Here is a 20,523-nt window from a genome sequence, read left to right as displayed (position 1 = left end):
GTGCATGTTTGCTGCATCTACGTTAAACAGAACTGACGCTGTTAAATTGGAAACTATTTATATAGGTCAGCCATTCATGGAACCATGTGGGAAATGTCTTACAGGTATATAACAGGATAACAGGGAGGTGACACTCAGGTCAGTGGGGTTCTGAGCTCAGTGAAAGGGTGCTTATTGGTGTTTAGCACCTTGAGGGATCAGTACCAAAGTGCCCAACTCAATCTGTGTCTTCAAAAAAAATCTCTTCCCAAATATATACTACAGACCTGAAAACTATAATCATGTTCGGGTTGAGAAAATCAATTTCTTAACACTAGCTACTGTACATTTCCATTTCCATATGTATGATATGGGCAGAAATTTGCAATAATCGGAAACACTACTTAGTGATGAAAAAATATGTTTCAATTAAAGGAAACTGCAGTGTTTATGTTAAAGAGGAACATTTGATTTGTGTTGAGCAAAAATTATATTCCTCTTAAAATCTCCTAAATGCAAGATGTAGCAGCATTTCATAAGTTTAGAATTCTGAACCTGTCTTAAACTTTCCTACAGAATTTCTAGTTTGATTTATAATTTGAGTTTTCAGAATTTAAATGTGCACACAGATACAATAATAAATGTATAATTCTAAAACTTCTTCTGTAGCCTGCTAAATGTGGATATGGAGCAGTTGTTTTTTAATGTTTCTGGTGACAGCATGACCTTTTGTCTGGCTTTCTGAATGATTACAGCTGAACTTGGAGAGTGTGAACACCCAGAACACACACCAGAGCTAGTGTCTGAATTCAGATTTTCACCAAACCAGACTGAAGCTATGGAATTTGATATCTTTCAGAAATGGAACGAGTGCAGGTATGGTGCCTGTGTGATGGTGTCAGCTTTAAAATAGATGCCCAAGAGATTCTTCTCCAAAATCAAATAATGCTGAATAGACCCCCTTGCTTTTGGATCAGTCTCAACACATGTTGTTTTAGGGTTTTCTAGACACATCTAGAACTCCTTTAAAGAAGTAGCAGGCATTGACATCAGACAGGGTTGTATGGTTAATTATCAATTTCAGCATTTTGGCTCCATTTTCTCTTCTTGAGGTGTTGAAGGAGTTTATTTTCTACAAGTGAGAGCCTTCCAAGATTCCTTCACATAATTTTTACATTAGGTAGTACCCTTAGAGAGCTATTTTTGACCACCCAGTCAGTCTCTCAAAGATTTAAGGTTTTTGATATAGAACCAGAAGCTTAAATCCAGCTCTCCGAATCAGATTTTTTAATGAGGGTGACGTTAAGACATGAACAAGGAATGGTTTAACCCTGACATCTCCATGTTAAATGCAAAACATTGAGGTCCTTTGATCAACAGGAGTTTCACTATTAGAAATGATGAAGATTGTATTGGCTATTTTGCAGCTTTTCTAAAACTTTGGAGCAGTTAAGAAACTGTATTATTGTGGTAGTACTATGCTATTTGCAACTATAACCAGTTATATGGCAGCAGTCCAGTGAAGTAAGAGATAATTATAGATAATAGAAAAGGAAGAACTTGGCTATTTTTAATATTTAATTACTCTCATCCTAACAAATGGCTATAGAGGCAATAATGTGCAGTTTTGTAAGTTTCATTTCCTCTTAATTTTGTAGAAACTGACCACGTTTTAGAGACAGTTTTATTTTTTCTGATAAGTCAATGCTTTGAATAATGGTAGTTTGGCTTATTATAGCTTCTTGGAGACTTTGAGCTTGTTATGGACTCCGATGATACTACATTGAAGTTGGGGTATGGTTTTCAAACAAAGTCTCCATTCTTGAGACACAATTGTTTCCTCCCAAACAAATAGTCATTAAAAAGCATGAAAGAACTGTGGATGCAAAATTGTTCCCTCAGAAATGGAAGTCCAGTTTAAAAATCAGGCCCCATAACATCAAAGTTCTTTTTTTATTCTTCTTATTATTACTGAAGTGTATTCTACCATGCACATGAACCCAGAACATATTGCAAGTAGTGTCCATTAGTCTGTGCCTGCACCTTGGAACTCTGTGTTTCTCTGTGCCCAGAACAATCCTTGCACTGTCTTCATCTCTCTTATAGATCATTACATGTCGTGTGTTAGTGTTTTTATAGAGTTTTATAATCTTCTGTTTCGTTAGTGTGGCTTAATTTTCCCCACCCTGAGGACTCTATGTCCCCCCCCATTTGGGAGCAGGATTATGCTCAGAAATCTAGGATTTAAAATCTTTGTGTTCTGTCCTGGCTCCTTCTTGAGCTCTACTGCATTGGTGCACATATTGCCACCAAATACAGTGTCTGTCACTTCTTCCAGGAGCCGGAGCTTCTTCCTCCTGTTACTGATAGTACTGAAAATGGACCTGGCTTTCTCATCCGCTGAATCCTATGTCCAGAATGAACTATCACTTCCCCTAACTAAGGAGATTAGGACAGACAGGGCTTCAAGGATTTCTTGGACCTGTCCTGGGCTCTGGTAGGATTACTCTACAAGAGGCTTCTGGTATATAATGGTTTCACAGTCTCACCATCTCCCCCATGTGCCCAACCAGCCTTTGGTCAGAGGGGCCCTATGGGAGATCCTTATGCATGACACCTGAATCTATGTATTCAACGAGAGTCATATTGTCCTCCTCCTCCTTGACAACAGCATCAGGCTTCGCTGGAATATGTGGAGGAAGAAAATGATGACCTGGTGTGACGGCACGTTGGGGGTTCCCCGTCTCCTGCACCCCGAAATGGCACAAACAGACTGTACCAGCCAGTGGAATTGAGGGTGGTTTATTGCTCCTCCAGCACAGCGCAGCACAGATGTAATCTGGTTACAGGAACTGGGCTAGGATGCCTCAGGCCCCCTTGAGAGGGGGGAGACTGGGCCCCTAAACTCCAGCTCCTCTCCCTAAGCTGTCTCATCCATCCTCACAGACAGCCACCAACCAACTCCCTAACTTCCAGCCCTGCCCCCCAGCCAAGGCAGCATTCCACCTTCCTTTGTTCCTCTCCATGGGGGGTGTCTGGCCACTGGTTTGCATAGTGACTCATCCTGTTTTGCTGGGTCGTGGTACCCACGGCAGCCAGTGGGGGTTCCCCCAGAGCCAGCAGCATAGAAACCAGCCAGGTACCCCCACTACGTCACAGTTCTCCCCCCTCCGAGAGCGAACTGAGCAGGGTCACTCCGCTCGTGACCTAGGGAAGTTCGGGTCCTCTGCGTGGGAACCCGCCCTGGGGACATGGGTGCTCCCCTTGACTCAGGCCGGTCGTGGCGAGGCCCCACATGAGCTGGCTTCCCTCTGTCCACTCGCCGCCCCGCTCCAGGGCGACTGGCACAGGCCTGTCCTCGGGGGTCACACCCACCCTTCCGCTGGCCTTGATCTCTGGCCAGGGTCTCTCGGGCCGGGGCCATGAGCCCAGTGAGCCTTCTCTGGACAACCAGGGCGGCTTCCACCCCCGAAGCTCCATCCAGGGAGGTCTTCCCCTCCCATAACTCTCTCAGCAAGCCCAGAGGGTCTATCTGGGGTAGAGACCCCCAAGCCGCTTTCCTCCTGTCTTGGGCCTTCCCGCCCCTCTGGCAGGAGTCACAGGACCGGCAGTACCGCTGCACGGCTGTAAAGATTCCCGGCCAATAGAAGTGCTGGAGCAGCTTCAGCCGGGTGCTCCGGGTCCCCCGGTGGCCCCCAACGGGGGAATCGTGGGCCAAATACAGCAGCTTGAGGCGATACTTTCGGGGGACGACCAGCTGCCGCTCTACCCTCCATGCCCTCACCTTCCTGGGGGGGAGCCACTCACGGAACAGGAGCCCACGCTCCCGCAGGAATCTCTCCTGGCCACCTCTCCCCCGGGGCTGAGCTGCACGGAGGCCAGCCTGGTCCCTCAGCCTCTGCAAGGAGGGGTCTGCCTGCACCTCAGCCTGGAATTCAGCTGCTGAGGCAGGGATCGGGACCTGTTCCCCACCTTTGCCTAGGTCCGGAGTCCCAGCCTGGCTGGACCCCGTGTCCACTGGGATGGGACCCTGAGGACGCTGCCCGGAGTCCTTCCCTGGACCCACGTTGTCAGCCCCCCGCTGGCTCTGGCTCCGGGTAGTGACTAGAGCCCGCTGGGATTCATGGGGCCACTCCTCTAGGTCATTCCCCATCAGCACCTCAGTGGGCAAGTGCGGGTGCACCCCCACTTCCTTGAGGCCCTCCTTGGCCCCCCATTTCAGATGCACCCTGGCTACAGGCACCTTAAACGGGGACCCGTCTATGCCCTTCAGGGTCAGCTGCGCGTGGGGTAGTATCCGCTCCGGGGCCACTATGTCGGATCGGGCCAGAGTCACCTCCGCCCCCGTGTCCCAGAAGCCCGTCACCTTCCTTCCATCCACCTCCAGGGGTATGAGGCACTCGCTCCGCAGGGGCCGTCCTGCCCCCACCCGGTACACGGAGAAATCCGCCTCCTGAGAATCAGACCTCCCAGGGGAGGTGCACTGAGCATCCTTCCCCTCTCTCTGAGCTGAGGTTTGCCTGCCAGCCCCTGCCTCTGGGGCAGCCTGCCCTTCCTCCCGCCCCAGCCAGTTAACCCTGGAAAGTCCCCGGTCCTGGGACCTGGTGCACTGAGCCCTCTTGTGGCCTTTTTGCCCACAGCGATGGCAAGTTAGGCTTTGGGCTGTCTCTGTCCAGGCCCTGGCTGGTTCTCTGGGGCACAGACGACCTGTTCCTTGGTCTCGCCCCGTAGTTGACTCCCTCCGTTGCTCAGCCGAGATCCGGTCTCTGCGCGGTTCCCTCTCTCTCCGGGACTCCCGTTCACACCTGGACCGGCTCTCCGTGAACTCATCCGCCAGTTTCCCGGCCTCCTGGGGGTTCTCTGGTCTCCGGTCCTTGAGCCACAGCCTCAGTTTGGGTGGGCACGCTTCATAGAACTGCTCCATCATGACCAGCTTGAGCAGCTCCTCTGCGGTCTGGGCTCCGACTCCAGACACCCACTTGCGGCAGTATTGCGACAGGCGGGAGGCCAGGTCCACATAGGTCTCCCGTGGCCCTTTCTGTACCCCCCGGAACTTCTTCCTGTACATCTCGGGGGTCAGCCCGAACTTGTGCAGCAGGGCCTCCTTGACTCGGTTGTAATCCCCTGGCTGTAGGTCCTCCAGCTGACTGAGCACTCCGGCCACCTCCTGGTTCAGTGCGGGGATGAGCTCCTGCAGCCAGTCAGCTGGGGGGACCCGTTGCAGTCCACAGGCCCTCTCAAAGGCACTGAGGAACCCGTCTATGTCACCCATGTCCTTCAGTTGGGCCACCACGAGCCTCTCCAAGCGTCTGGCAGTCCTGGGACCCTGGGGCCCATCCGCACTTGGCGGGGCTGGTGCCCCGCCGGTTCTCCGCTCTGTCATGGCCAGCTCATGCTGTCGCTGCCTCTCTCGATCTTGGCGCTCCTTCTCTCGATCTTGGCGCTCCCTCTCTCGGTCCTCTACTTCCAATTCCTTGATCCGCAGCTGGATCTCCAGCCGCCGTAGCTCCGCTGGGCTGGCCCCTGCCCTAGATGGGCTACGGCTTGCAGGCCTCCCGGGAGACGCTGTCTCATCTCTCCGGTGGGTTCCAGTGCTCCTCCCCCTCTCTGAGCCTGACACACTCTCAGGGGGGGTCTGGCTGCTTCCCCTGGGGACAAGATCCTGGCCCTGTGGCTGGTCATTCTCTTCCAGCTGGGTAATCAGCTGGGCCTTGGTTGCTTTCCGCACAGGCAAGCCCCTCTCTCTGCACAGCCCCACCAGCTCTGCCTTCAAGAGTTGGGCGGAGGCCATCTGCCCGCTGGTCCCCTTGGTGCAGACTCACCAGTCTAGTGCTGCAGCACCCCACGATTCCCAGGAACCGCTTCGCTCTGTCTCCAGCACGCCTGGCTCCAGGGCTCTTGCTTCTACTGCGCCTTGTCGCTCGCCGCTGGGAGCTTCATCCACGGGGTGCAGTGCATCCCACTTCTGACACCAGTGTGACGGCACGTTGGGGGTTCCCCGTCTCCTGCACCCCGAAATGGCACAAACAGACTGTACCAGCCAGTGGAATTGAGGGTGGTTTATTGCTCCTCCAGCACAGCGCAGCACAGATGTAATCTGGTTACAGGAACTGGGCTAGGATGCCTCAGGCCCCCTTGAGAGGGGGGAGACTGGGCCCCTAAACTCCAGCTCCTCTCCCTAAGCTGTCTCATCCATCCTCACAGACAGCCACCAACCAACTCCCTAACTTCCAGCCCTGCCCCCCAGCCAAGGCAGCATTCCACCTTCCTTTGTTCCTCTCCATGGGGGGTGTCTGGCCACTGGTTTGCATAGTGACTCATCCTGTTTTGCTGGGTCGTGGTACCCACGGCAGCCAGTGGGGGTTCCCCCAGAGCCAGCAGCATAGAAACCAGCCAGGTACCCCCACTACGTCACACCTGGATCAGGTGATACCAACAAGTATAACTTCTTCCTCACCTGATGAGGCAATTGCCCCAGCTTCACCATTCCCAGCTTCTTAGAAGTTCAAGATACACAGAACAAACTCTGGGATGTTCTACAGCCCTCAAGACCCATTCAGGTAGCTTTTCTGGTGAATGCAGAACCAGCTAGAATGGTGTAGCATACAGCATCAGTCTGTACCTCTGTGGCAAAAAGGGCTGATAAATGTTACTTTGTGCTATGAAAGGGGCAGAGTTATTGTTTACCCACCTAGTCTTTAATTTCCTAGCAGTGCACAAGTTCCAAATAGTACCATCCTGAAACCACTGTTACAGACAGAGCTAAGCATATTGGCCTTTCAGGGCAGACGGTATTTACATCCACCGGTCTTCAGGTTCATATTCTCTAACCAGCAGGCCTTGCTAGCAAAATTTTATGAACTACACAAAATTCCTAGAATTCCAAGATAAAACTCCCCCAGGAGAACAGGGATTTAAATATCCCGCGCTTCATTAGCATGTTCACGGGCGGTTGCCATTTTGGCTATCCACTCTATATCCAGGGGTATCCATATCCGTGGATGTAGATGTAGATATCTGAATCTCATTTTTGCAAGTCCAAATTTTGAATCTAGAATCCTGCATATTTGCGGATATTTGCTTTATATCCATGGGTATACATGTCGGTGGCTCATTTTTGTGGACACAGCTGTGGATGCAAAATTTTGTTTCCATGAAGGGCTCTAACTATAAGAACCACTATTCAAGTATCGCAGGGTATGTCTACACTACCCAGCTAGTTCGAACTAGTGGGATAATGTAGGCATACCGCACTTGCAAATGAAGCCCGGGATTTGACTTTCCCGGGCTTCATTTGCATAAGCTGGGAGCCGCCATTTTTAAAACCCCGCTGGTTCAAACCCCGTGCAGCGCGGCTACACGGGGCATGAACTAGGTAGTTCGAACTAGGCTTCCTAGTTCGAACTACCGTTACTCCTCGTGAAATGAGGAGTAACAGTAGTTCGAACTAGGAAGCCTAGTTCGAACTACCTAGTTCGTGCCCCGTGTAGCCGTGCTGCACGGGGTTCGAACCAGCGGGGTTTTAAAAATGGCGGCTCCCCGCTTATGCAAATGAAGCCCGGGAAATTCAAATCCCGGGCTTCATTTGCAAGTGCGGTATGCCTACGTTACCCTCCTAGTTCGAACTAGGAGGGTAGTGTAGACATACCCAAAGAGCTTAGAGGCCCATGTATGCAGTCCCATCACTAGACGACCTCTACCCAGCCTTATCCACTAGCTAACAGCTCCTTTTGACAGGACTTTGGAAGATTGCAACGTAATAATAACAACATCCTCACCTGTTCCCAAACTACCCTTTGGTGGCTGCTTACCATACTTTGTCCACAACTGTAATAGACAAGTGGATACTAGATATCATTAATTTGAGCTATGCCATCACATTTCTTTCTCCATCACCTCAGAAGTTCCTTTCTTGGGTAAACATTCTGCTCCTTCCTTCCTTCCTTCCTTCAGAGACTGCTCTCAGATCCTCCAGTAGTGGGTAGACTCACTCCTCAAATGAGGAATGACAGAGCAAGTTCTACCTTTGCATCCAGAGAAAAGGGTTCTCTCACAATTGCAGAGTTCCCAAGGAAAAGAGAGGATGGAGGCTCTGTTCTTGATCTATCGCAATTAAATGTTTTTATTCATAAATTAAAATTCTGCGTGGTTATGTTGGCCTGAGTAGCTCCCTGTTTGGAAAAAAGGACATACGAGGAACAGCTCTGAACAAGAAGATGCATTTTATCACATGGACTTGGGCCTGTCCCAGAGAAGGTTCCTCAAGTTTGCTCTAGGACAGAAACACTGCCGGTTCAGAGGACTCCTATTATATCTAACAGCATCCAAGGCCTTCACAAAGGTCTTCTTACTGGTGACAGCACAGAAGAGACAAAAAGTTTACAGCATTTTCTGAATTTGAATGGCTGGCTTTTAACACACAGATTCCATCTGAAAGTTCAGTTGGCAATTTTGTCCTTGCTTTGCTTCCTTGCATCCTTGGACATCTGCATAAACATGGAAAAATTTACTTGGACTCCTACACAGCTCCTAGACATTATCAGCAAGACCCTAGAAGTGACTGCAAGCAAGAGCCTCCCAAGAGTTGCAAATGGACTCTTGGTTATGAGCAGTACGGTAAACCAAGTCACTCCTAAACCCAGAACAAAAGTCAGGCTCTCTTTCCATTTGTCAGGCTGCAACTCTGTTGCTGTAAGTCCTGGTATGTGTGCCAGACAGACACAGCGTGAACACCATTGTGACAGTCACAGTCAATGTCAGGGCTTCACTCAGCACCCCCACGTTGAGTGCATTGCAGTCCCTTTCCTACTCTCACCCCACCCGGCACACATGTACGTAGCCAGCATGATGATAATTATGGATGCATCCCTTGTAGGCAGGTGAGCCCACATAGGCAGTCACCCATCACAAGATACATACATGGACACCAGGGAAGACTGAGATGGGTAGTAATCTTTTGGAACTAAGTGCAGTCAGACAGGCATGCAATGCTTTCCTCCCAGTGATATGATACTGACATATTTGGGTAATATCTGGCAACAAGAGAACTGTTTTCCATAATAATGAGGAGGGGCAAAATCCTTCCCAGTTTGCATAGAGACAGTCAACTTATGGAACTGGTGCATCTGGAACCACATCACAATTTCTGTGTTGCACCTCCCATGTGCTCAGAACTCACTGGTGGGCAGCATCAGAAAGCATTTCATCACTAGTTATGAGTGAAGGTAACCACTGGGCCACTTTTGAACCCCTGGCCATGTTTTCAAGGTCCCACTTACCAATTAAGATCTTTTTTGCTGGTTGCCATTGCATTGGCCAGTGGAAGATTTGGGGGCCTCATGGACCAACCCATCATACATTATACTTCATGAAGAAAAGGTATCCGTTCACACCTCCTAAAGTTCAACCCAAAGGTAGTTTCTGAATTCCACATCATCCTATCAATTCACTTACTAGTATTCTTCCTGAATGCCTTCAGTGAGGAAGGAGACTGAATTTTCTTGGTGTCTGATGAGCATTGGCATTCTACCTGCAAAATATTAAACCATTTAAGAAATCACCGAGATTGTTTGTTGCTGTAGCAAAGTGGACACATGGGGAAGTAATGTCTGCTCAGATGCTCCATGGATTTCAGATTTTATCCTCCTTTATTATCAGTTAGGACATTTTCACATTCTGGGGTGCAATTCAGCTCACTGAGGGGTTGTTACACTATCTTCCTTGTGGTGCATAAATTGTTATGCTGCTGTAATTCTCTTGTCTGGAGACTCCCAGCCAGCATATAAGCATACATTGAGTGTCTGTGTAATAAGCATCCCTAACTGAGCAACTCTCATTCCAGGAGCCTGCTTGCTATACTCCAGACATACACTGGTATCCATCAGCTTTTTGTTTATTCTTGGCACTTAGTATTAAAAAGGTTATAGAGCAGTTTTTAAACTAAGTGCTGGGGGAAAGCTGATGGAGCACATGAATCACACAGAGACATCTGTTAGGGGAGGGTCTGTTAATAGAGAGTCTCTATGTTCTAGTCAGGAGGAGAGGATGGAAGATGATAAAGTATGGGTAAGATCAAATGAGACATAATCAAATGAAAAGAAGTCTAATATATCAGGAAATGGCAGACAGCTAAATAGTGACACATTTTTAAAGTGCTTATTCACAAATGCTAAAAGTCTAAATACTAACGTGTGTGAATGGGAGTGCCTCATTAAAGGAAGATATTGATATAATAGGCATCACAGAAACTTTGTGGAATGAGGATGATGAATGGGACACAGTCATGCCAGGGTACAAAGTATATCGGAAGGACAGAACAGGTCACACTGGTTAGGGAGCGGCACTCTACGGGAAAGAAAATGTAGAATCAAATAAAGTAAAAATCTTAAATGAGCCAAAATGTTCCATAGAATTTCTATGGATAGTAATTCCATGCTCTAATAATAAGAATATAGCAGTAGGGATCTATTATTGACCACCTGATCAGGACAGTGATAGTGACTATGAAATGCTAAGGGAGATAAGTGAGGCTATCAAAATAAAAAATAATAGTAGGGGATTTTAACTATCCCCATACTGACTGGGTACACTTCATCTCAGGACAGGATGCAGAGATAAAATTTCTTGATACCTTAATTGACTGCTTTTTGGAGCAGCTGGTTCTGGAACCCAGAAGGAGAGAGGCTATACTTGATTTAGTCCTAATTGGCTCGCAGGATCTGGTCCAAGAGGTAAATATAACTGGACCGCTTGGAAACAGAGACCATAATGTAATAAAATTTAACATCTCTATGGTGGAAAAAACACCGCAGGAGCCCAACACTGTAGCATTTAATTTCAGAAAGGGGAAATATACAAAAAGAAGGCAGTTAGTTAAATAGAAATTGAAAGGTACAGTGACAAAAGTAAAATCCCTGCAAGCTGCATGGAAACTTTTCAAAGACACCATAATAGAAGTCCAACTTAAATGTATACCCCAAATTAAAAAACACAATAAGAAAATCAAAAAAGTGCACTATGGCTTAACAACCAAGTAAAAGAAGCAGATAAAAAGGCATCTTTTAAAAAGTGGAAGTCAGATCCTAGTGAGGAAAATAGAAAAGAGCATAAACTTTGTCAAATTAAGTGTAAAAATATAAAAAGAGAAGCCAAAATGGAGTTTGAAGAACAGCTAGCCAAAAACCCCAAAAGTAATAGCAAATGTTTTTTATGTGCATCAGAAGTAGGAAGCTGGCTAAACAACCAGTGGAGCCCTTGGATGATTGAGAGGCTAAAGGAGCACTCAAAGATGATAAAGTCAATTGTGACGGGGTGGGCCCCCCCCCCATTCCCTGGAAGCAGGCCCACCCCGCACTGACCCGGCGATCGCGTTGTCTCTGGTGGGGAGGGCCAGGCAACCCAGGACGGTGTGCGAGCCGTGCAGCGCCGCCCTGCACATACCGGCTCGCGCGGAGGCCAGCGTTGCTAGGCAATGCGTCCCGGCGGCCGCAGGCAAGATGGCGGCCGGAAGTGACGGGAGAGGGGGAGGGGGAGTGAGAGGGGGTGACGTCAGACGCCGAGGAGAATGGGGGGGAGGCATAAAGTTCCGAGGGGGAATAGGAGAAGGGGGGGGAGCTAGGGAGTTGGGGAGAGCTTAAGGCAGATAGGAACAGCAGGGTGGAAGGAGCCCAGGGCAGGGCACGGATGCCGGCGCACCGGCAGTTAAGGGCACTACCCCTCCAGTGGGACAGGTCAGAGTGACTCTGTCCTTAGGGCCCTGGGCTGGGGTCTGGGAGTGAGGGTGGGCCCAGACCCCCCACCCTGCAAACCCGCAGCACATTCGTCTGGCAGCAGGGATAGAGCCGGGAGCGCACCTCAAGGGTGCTCGGAGACTAAGAAAGGGAAGGGGGACAGGAGAACCCCCACACAATGCAGAAACTAAATTTATTCTTTGCTTCAGTCTTCACAGCTGCGGATGTTAGGGAAATTCCCAAACCTGAGTCATTCTTTTTCGGTGACAAATCTGAGGAATGGTACCAGATTGAGGTGTCATTAGAGGAGGCTTTGGAACAAATTAATAAACTTAACAGTAACAAGTCACTGGATCCAGATGGCTTTCACCCAAGAGTTCTGAAATAACTCAAATGTGAAACTGCAGAACTATTAACTGTGGTTTGTAACCTATCCTTTAAATGAGCTCTGTACCCAAGGACTGGAAGATAGCTAACGTGACACCAATATTTTAAAAAGGCTGTAGAGGTGATCCTGGCTATTACAGACTAGTAAGTCTAATGTCAGTACCAGGCAAAGTAGTTGAAACCATAGTAAAATAAAATTCTCCGACACATACATGAACATAATTTGTTGGGGAAAAGTCAACATGGTTTCTGTAAAGGGATATCATGCCTTACTGATCTACTAGGGTATGTCTACACTACCACCCTAGTTCGAACTAGGGTGGTTAATATAGGCAACCGAAGTTGCAAATGAAGCCCGGGATTTGAATTTCCCGGGCTTCGTTTGCATCTTGGCGGGTGCCGCCATTTTTAAATCCCAGCTAGTTCGGACTCCGTGCCCGCGGCTACACGCGGCACGGAGTAGGTAGTTCGGATTAGGCTTCCTATTCTGACCTACTATTACTCCTCATGGAACGAGGTGTACCGGTAGTTCGGAATAGGCAGCCTAATCCGAACTACCTACTCCGTGCCGTGTGTAGCCGGGGGCACGAGTCCGAACTAACGGGGATTTAAAAATGGCGGCGCCCGGCAAGATGCAAATGAAGCCCGGGAAATTCAAATCCCGGGCTTCATTTGCAACTTCGGTTGCCTACATTAACCACCCTAGTTCGAACTAGGGTGGTAGTGTAGACATACCTCTAGAGTTCTTTGAGGGGGTCAACAAACATGTGGACAAGGGGGATCCAGTGGATATAATGTACTTAGATTTCCAGAAAGCCTTTGACAAGATCCCTCACCAAAGGTTCTTAAGTAAAGTAAGTTGTCATGGGATAACAAGGAAGGTTCTTTCATGGACTGATAACTGGTTAAAAGACAGGAAACAAAGGATAGGAATAAATGGTAAGTTTTCAGAATGGAGATAACTAGTGGTGTCCCTCAAGGTCTGTCCTGACATGAATCTTATTCAACTTATTTATAAATGATCTAGAGAAAGGGTTAAACAGTGAGGTGGCAAAATTTGCAGATGATACTAAGCTAGTTAAGGCTGTGAGGAACTTCAAAAAGATCTCACTGAACTGGTGTTGAAAAAATAAATAAGGAAAAGTTATTTACTTGTTCCTATTATACAATAACTAGGGTTAACCAAAGGAAATTAATAGGTAGCAGGTTTAAAACAAACAAAAGGAAGTTTTTCTTCACTCAGCGCAGTCAACCTGTGGAACTCCTTTCCAGAGGTCGTTGTGAAGACTAGGACTTTAACAGGGTTCAAAAAGAACCTAAATTCATGGAGATTAGGTACATGGCTATTAGCCAGGAGAGGTAGGAATGGTGTCCCTAGCCTCTGTTTGTCTGGAAATGGATGACAGGAGAGGGCTCACATGATGATTATGTGTTGTGTTTACTCCCTGGCTGTGTCTAGACTGGCAAGTTTTTCCGGAAAATCATCCGCTTTTCCGGAAAAACTTGCCAGCTGTCTACACTGGCCGCTTGAATTTCCAGAAAAGCACTGACAATCTTACATGATCGTCAGTGCTTTTCCGGAAATACTATGCTGCTCCCGTTCGGGCAAAAGTCTTTTTCCGAAAGACTTTTGCACAAAAGGGCCAGTGTAGACAGCAGAGATGTGTTTTCCGCAAAAAAGCCCCGATCGCGAAAATGGCAATCGGGGCTTTTTTGTGGAAAAGCGCATCTAGATTGGCCACAGACGCTTTTCCGCAAAAAGTGCTTTTGCAGAAAAGCGCCCATGCCAATCTAGACACTCTTTTCCAAATCCCATTTCCAGAAAATAATGCCAGTCTAGATGTAGCCCCTCTGTGGCATCTGGCATTGGGCACTGTTGGCAGATAGCATACTAGACTAGATGAACCTTTGGTCTGACCCAGTATGGCCGTTCTTATGTTCTTATAACCCGAACACCCCCCGTCAACATCTTCCACAAAATCCAAAGTGCTCAGTTCCCATATATCCTTAAGTGAACGGTCACTTGATGTTCTTTGACCTTCTCCTATAGTCCAGTTAGCCTTTGAATTGACGTCTTCTGAAGGTTGACCCTCAAAATAAAAGTCAAACTGTGAGAAAGGAGACGTGGAGCTTGCCGAATGAGGACCCATCCTACTTTCCTTCCTGCCCCCCCCCCCCCCCCCGTTTTGTTTTTAAAAATGCAAACTGATCTGTTCCTTCTCTTTTGCAATGCAAATGAATGGCCACTTGCTGTCTGATTTCTTATTGAGTTTGATGACACCTGCTGGAAGCATCAGCTTGTCCTTACTCTGAGAGAAACCTGCTTATCCACTCCCCAGATGTATCTGATAAGCACGCTTTTCTTCCACATTTCCTTCTGATGATCTCTTGGGTGTTTCCCATACATACACCATGCAAGAATATTAATGGTAACTGTGTTATTAATTTTCCATTACATGTATCTGATATGGTGTGACATTTATGTTTTGGGGTACTTTGAATTGGACAGTGAACAGACTCTCACTACCACATACCCATGAGCCTCTTGCACTATGATGCAGCTAGGGTGATTCACATCTCCCTCTCTTGAACGAGGTGAAAATCGATTCCACTAGAGCACAGGCAATCTCCATAGCATCGCTTTGAAAAGTGCCCGTGTTGGATATTTGTAAGATTTCAGCCTGGAGTTTTTTACACACTTTTACAAAACATTGTGGTCTGGTTTAAACTTCTTCTGCTGACTCAGACTCTGGAATTGCAGTGTTACAGTTGTCTACATTTCCTGCATCCTTGCTACATCCTTCCTTTGAGGACTGCTTGCCAGTCACCCACATGTGAACAGATGTAGGGGTTGGCACTTAAAAAAGAAAGAGAGGTTTCTTGCCTGTAACTATAAGTTCTTTGAGATGCATGGCCCTATTTATATTCCACACCTACCCTCCTTTTCCTTTGCTTTGGCTCATGACTGGATTCCTGGCAGACAAAGAAGTGAAAAAGCAGTCAATCTGCACTTCCCCTTGTTCTTTACCCCTCGGAGCTGAGTTTGTGGAAGTCTGGGGTGCAGGCATGCACCAACTATTTGCAAAAGATTTTTGGGGTCCTTAAAATGGTTAGGATGCCCAATTCCTTACCATTTTTCAAAGCCTGGGCTTTGAAATTGTTTTGAAGAACACTTCATTATTTAGAGGTGCATAATGTAATCATTATCAGTGTTAGTGTGGCACAAAGTTTATTAAATTTTTTTCTTTCCAATTATGCACTTTCTTTGTAGATATTAAGATTGCATTTGCATATAACTGGCAGCATTCAAATATAAAGCAGTCATTTTATCAAGTGTAAGTAATGGAATAAAAGAGGATTGCATTCAATTATAGCAATCCAGGAATGCCTAAATTTATAAGTTCTGCTGTGTATGAATTCAGCAGCATGGAGTCCATATGTAGTCTTCCAGGCCCAAGGTCAGCAAAGCATATAGGCCTTTACTTAAGACCCTGCTTACATAGCAAAGTACTTAAACTTATGTTTTCATACTTTGCTGAACAGGTTTGGACTTAAGTAGACGTGTAAAGTTAAGCCTGTATTTAAGTGTTCTGCAGAGTCCTAGGCAGGGGAGCCTGGATGATGGATGAAAAGGGGAGTTGTACTGTATATAAGCAAATACTCTACTGCAAACTAAAATACATTTTCCATTTTATTTTCACAGGGGAAAAACCCCAGCACAGGCTGAGTTGTGCTACTTGAACAAAGCTAAATGGTTGGAAATGTATGGTGTAGATATGCATGTTGTTAAGGTAAGACGTACACTGTTGTTCTATTTCTGTGGGGAGTGGCAGAGATTATAAATAGAAGAATATGCATCTCTTTATAAACTAGTTGTAATTCTCTTCTATGAAAACATACAAATAGACTTTGGTACTATACCTTATAAGAAAAGGTTTGCGTTATGGCCATATTAAGATTTGTGCTAGTAACTGCATATTGATTATTCCATCATGTGTTTGGTTGTAGGGAAGAGATGGATGTGACTACGCTCTGGGACTTACACCAACAGGCATATTGATTTTTGAAGGAGCAAACAAAATAGGTTTATTTTTTTGGTAATTCATTTTTTATTTATATCCCTATTTAACTGCTGAAATCCTTCTCCTTTTCAATAATCTGTTTCTGCTTGATTTGAATTTATTTGTGGTAGAGTTAAGTAGAATGGTTAATTCTGCAATATCAAAGATAGATTAAGATGCATGCTTCTGACCAGGTTAGGTTATTTTTCAACAATATTCAAAGGGATTTGTTAAACATCTATTTATATTTCGAATACCTGTTTAAAAAGCTCCAGATGTCCCATTATTTTAAACCCTTTTATATGCCTTGTTTGTTTTTCGTTCATTAAAAATCCTAAACTTATAAAATGTCTATTTATTTCCTGTATGGTTAGGCCTAAAATCACTAAAATGGACTTCAAAAAAAGCAAATTAACACTTGTGGTCGTAGAAGATGATGAACAGGTAAATTTTTTTCCCTACCTTGGAACCTGATCCATTGAACTGCTGAGCACATTCCACTTCTAAAGGAGCTCAGCACCTTGTTGGATCAGGCTCTTTCCCTTTTGTGTTTGCCTTTAACTAATGTGCTTGCCAACGTCCAAAGTTTTTGTTTCTGCATTTAGGGCAGAGAGCAAGAGCACACCTTTGTTTTCCGGTTAGACAATGCCAAAACTTGCAAACATTTGTGGAAATGTGCAGTGGAACACCACGCATTCTTCAGGCTGCGAGCACCAGCAAACAGTAAATCTAGCCGATCCGACTTCATAAGGCTTGGATCACGCTTCAGATTCAGGTATTTAATGAAATAACAAGTGTGCATTTGCATTTCTTTGAGGGCACAGGAAGACACAGCACAAAAATAATAGAATTATCCAGTTCATTCTGAGTATTCTCTCTCTCTTTCTCTCTTTGCAAAGTTGTTGGGTTTCTGTAAGCATGTTTGATAAGCTCAAAAGCATGGCTGGAATTAAATTACTCTATCTAACGAAAAAAAAAATTTTTTTTAGTGGTCGAACAGAGTATCAAGCAACACATGGGTCCAGGTTACGCAGAACTAGTACATTTGAAAGAAAACCCAGCAAACGATACCCATCACGGAGGCATTCAACTTTTAAAGGTGGGGCTTTTATTCGATCTGCTTGAATTCTGCACAGTCACTAAACTAGTTGTAAGGCTGGCTGTTAATGAGCACACATGCATATTTCAGTATTTCTGCTCATGTATAGGTGACCATATTACAGGTTGAACCTCCCTGGTCTGAACCCTCGGGATCTGAGCACTCCCATACCAGGGAATTTGCCAGACCAGGGGAGGTCAGTGCTCCCCTCCTGGCTGTCCCACTCCCAGTCTCCCAGGCTGGGGCTCCCACTCGCTGCTCCTGGGGGGTTCCCTGAGTTCCCATGCTGGGGCCATCCAGACACCACCAGCCCGGCTTGGAAGCTGCCACCCTGCTGCCACCGGGGATTCTCTGGCCAGGGCCGCCCGGCAACTCCAGCTCCACTGCGGCTGGGGATTCTAGGAGTTGGCCCTTTTGACACCAGGAGTTTCCTGGCCCCACCTTGCCCTTTTAACCCAGCTGGGGCTGCCCATCCCATTGCCACTGGGGGTTTCCCAGAGTTCCCTGGCTGGGGCTGCCCGGTCACCACTGGCCCCATTACTGGGGCCAGTTCTCCTGCCTGGCCCCACTCCTGGCCCTGCTGCTGCAAGGGGTTCCCCAGGTGAGGCAGGGACCCCTCATTTGCCGCCTGGGCCATCTGACACCAGGGCTTCCCTGGCTGGGGTGGAGCTCCCCATTTGCCACCTGGTCCTGCTGATGCCAGGGGTTCTCCTGACTGGCTTCTCTTTGGTCCAGCAACATCCATGGCCCTGACAGACCATGGATATTGCCAGACCAGAGAGTCCCAGATTTGGGAGGTTCATCCTGTACAATCAAACAAAATTATAGCTCAATGTAGTGAGCACAACCGAATGAGTCACCAGCTGAAAAACCAAAGGTAGCAACTTTTCCCAATTCTTTTCTGTTATCCTTTATCTCTCCTGCATCCTCACTGTTCCTTGTGTCTTTTCTTCTCCTCAGCCTCATTCTCTGGGCCACCATGGGCAATTCTCTTTGTGTGACTAAAGTGTGATTTTTGGAATTCTTGGGGGTTAGCAACACTTTTGCCACATTCTCCCCTTTCCCTTTCTTCATGGAAATGGGGAGAACCATGTGTAGAGGTACTTCTCCATGTGCACATCTAGGGGGTTACTGACCCCATCGTTTCCTTAAACTGTGCTGATGTCCGCTCAGGAATGGCACAGGAAATGTAAAATACCAAGGAGCCAATAGTATTCTTACTATCATGGATTAGTGGGGTCCGTCATCTTGGGCATCGAGAAGCCAGACGCAGTTGTGCTCAAGGAAGAGGTCGCTCCTCCCTTCAGCATTCCTGGTCTTACCTATATCAGAGTATCAGAAGAAACAGGATTCAGTGTTAGAGCAACACCAGCAGCCCATATCGCTATCTAAAATCCTCTCATCAGTTGCCCTCTGGTGAAGGGGTATGTATCTTTGGCATTTAGCTGAGAGCCACATTGCTCCAAGCCATAGTGTCTCCACAAGACCTACAAGAGTTCTCTTGGTTGGCTATACCCAATGAATATATAAAAAGAGATCAATCTCACTCTGCCCTATCCCTAACAGTTACACTTATGGTGCTTCAGGACAGGATAGAATGGATGCTCTCTTGAGCTACCGGTAGATGCCAGGTCTTGGAACAAAAAATGTACGTAGGAACATCCTGGAACAGAGAGTCGTAGGATTGAATAGAATAACAGAAGTATGGGACTGGAAGGAACCTTGAGCTATCTTCAGGTCCTGCACCTTGTGCTAAGGCAGGACCAAGTAAACTTAGACCATCACTGACAGGTGTTTGTCCAACCTGTTCTTAAAAACCTCCAATCATGGAGATTTCACAACCTCTCTCTGAAGCCTGTTCTAGAACTTAACTGTCTGAAGAGCTAGAAAATTTTTCCTACTCAATCTCCCTCCCTTCAGATTAAGCCCATTACTTTTTGGCCAACCTTCAGGGGACATGAGGAACACTTAATCATCATCCAATTTATCACCGTCTTTAACATATTTGAAGAGTATCTCAAAGAACCACGGTTATGGTACTGTTAAGTTCTCTTTCAAAGGTAAATGTTGATTAATTGTTTTCTTTCTTTTAAGCAAACAATCCTGTGAAGGCAGCACAGCTATGGTAAGTTTATCTAGATTCTCATTGTGAGTACATCATTACAGCGTGGTAGTGAGTTCTGAGGCCCTGTCCCCACATCAGAACTGGCTAGCAGAGAATTCTGCACCCATGGCAGCTGACCCCAGTGTAAGATCAGGGACTAAGCATGAAACATTGTTTGCTTTTTTGTTCTAAGTGGATTTCTGTCCTTTTGAAAGGAAGTGCAAAATTGAATTTTATTTCCTTTCTTATCTCTGTTGTCATTATGTTGAGCACTTAGTATTGGTTAATTGCTTTGTAAGTAAAAATCTTCGTTTCTTTTTCCCTTTAATGTAGACTGTGGTACAAACAGACCTTTGTTGAGCAAGCAATTAATGTTTTTTAATTGAATTTGTAACATCGGACATACATTTTGTTACATCTCACTAAAATATAGAACATGATGCCATCTTAAACTGAATTATAGGTGTTGTTAAATTAATATTTTTCATGTGGTAACCTACTCCAGTGTCACTTCACAAACATGTGACAGTAGGAATACATGGAGTACAAAGGAGCACACTAATTTTTCTAGCTCTTAACTAGTGCTGTGCAGTTGTGTTTACCTTTCTTTTTAATGAAAGGTCACACTAGCAGCAGTAGAGTTATGGTGATGAAGATACTTGTGTAATGAATCCCTAATTGCAGGTGTTTTTCATTTTTGAAAAAGAATGCTTTTAGATGCCATTTCTTATTTTGTTAGCTGAAGAATGGGTGGGGATTTTAAGGTTTAGTAAGACAAACATGATTGAATTAATTTTAGAAATGTAAAGGAAAATGTTGGTTTTCTCCAATTAGAAATGTTTCATACTTTTTTGGCTCTTAATTAAATTTAAAATGTCTTATATTTTTTTAAAAAATTAAAACTTGCCATGATTTTAGCCACAAATGAGTACAAACACTCTTACGAGCTTGAAGAAATATAGTTTAGAAAAGTAACACTTTCTACAAACTTTTTTGGTACTCTGTAATATTTGACATTTTCATATTATTATTATTTAAGTCTTAGCTCTTGCTTATACATGGATAGTTCCATTACTCCTCATATCAAACTATGTACTTTGATAATGCAGGATCTGGAAGGTTTGTGGGGTGGAACTGTGCTGTTACCAGCACATTTCCAGTATT

The 20,523-nt window shown here is 46.0% G+C and overlaps 1 protein-coding gene across 2 annotated transcripts in view; it reads left to right on the top strand.

Annotated features, from left to right (window-relative positions):
• EPB41L4B (erythrocyte membrane protein band 4.1 like 4B) overlaps nucleotides 1–20,523 on the top strand; it is a 266,029-nt gene that overhangs the window by 134,298 nt on the left and 111,208 nt on the right. For both annotated transcript variants that reach the window (XM_075921605.1, XM_075921604.1), the window contains exons 7-13: nucleotides 735–855; nucleotides 15,799–15,886; nucleotides 16,104–16,192; nucleotides 16,531–16,600; nucleotides 16,762–16,931; nucleotides 17,146–17,255; nucleotides 19,350–19,380. In XM_075921605.1, coding sequence (XP_075777720.1) covers nucleotides 735–855; nucleotides 15,799–15,886; nucleotides 16,104–16,192; nucleotides 16,531–16,600; nucleotides 16,762–16,931; nucleotides 17,146–17,255; nucleotides 19,350–19,380 — 679 coding nt within the window. The remainder of the gene's footprint in view (nucleotides 1–734; nucleotides 856–15,798; nucleotides 15,887–16,103; nucleotides 16,193–16,530; nucleotides 16,601–16,761; nucleotides 16,932–17,145; nucleotides 17,256–19,349; nucleotides 19,381–20,523) is intronic.

Source organism: Pelodiscus sinensis, chromosome 2 (assembly GCF_049634645.1).
Source record: "Pelodiscus sinensis isolate JC-2024 chromosome 2, ASM4963464v1, whole genome shotgun sequence".
Taxonomy (NCBI): domain Eukaryota; kingdom Metazoa; phylum Chordata; order Testudines; family Trionychidae; genus Pelodiscus; species Pelodiscus sinensis.
Note: the sequence above shows the minus strand (reverse complement) of the source record. Positions and strands in the feature narration are given on the sequence as shown.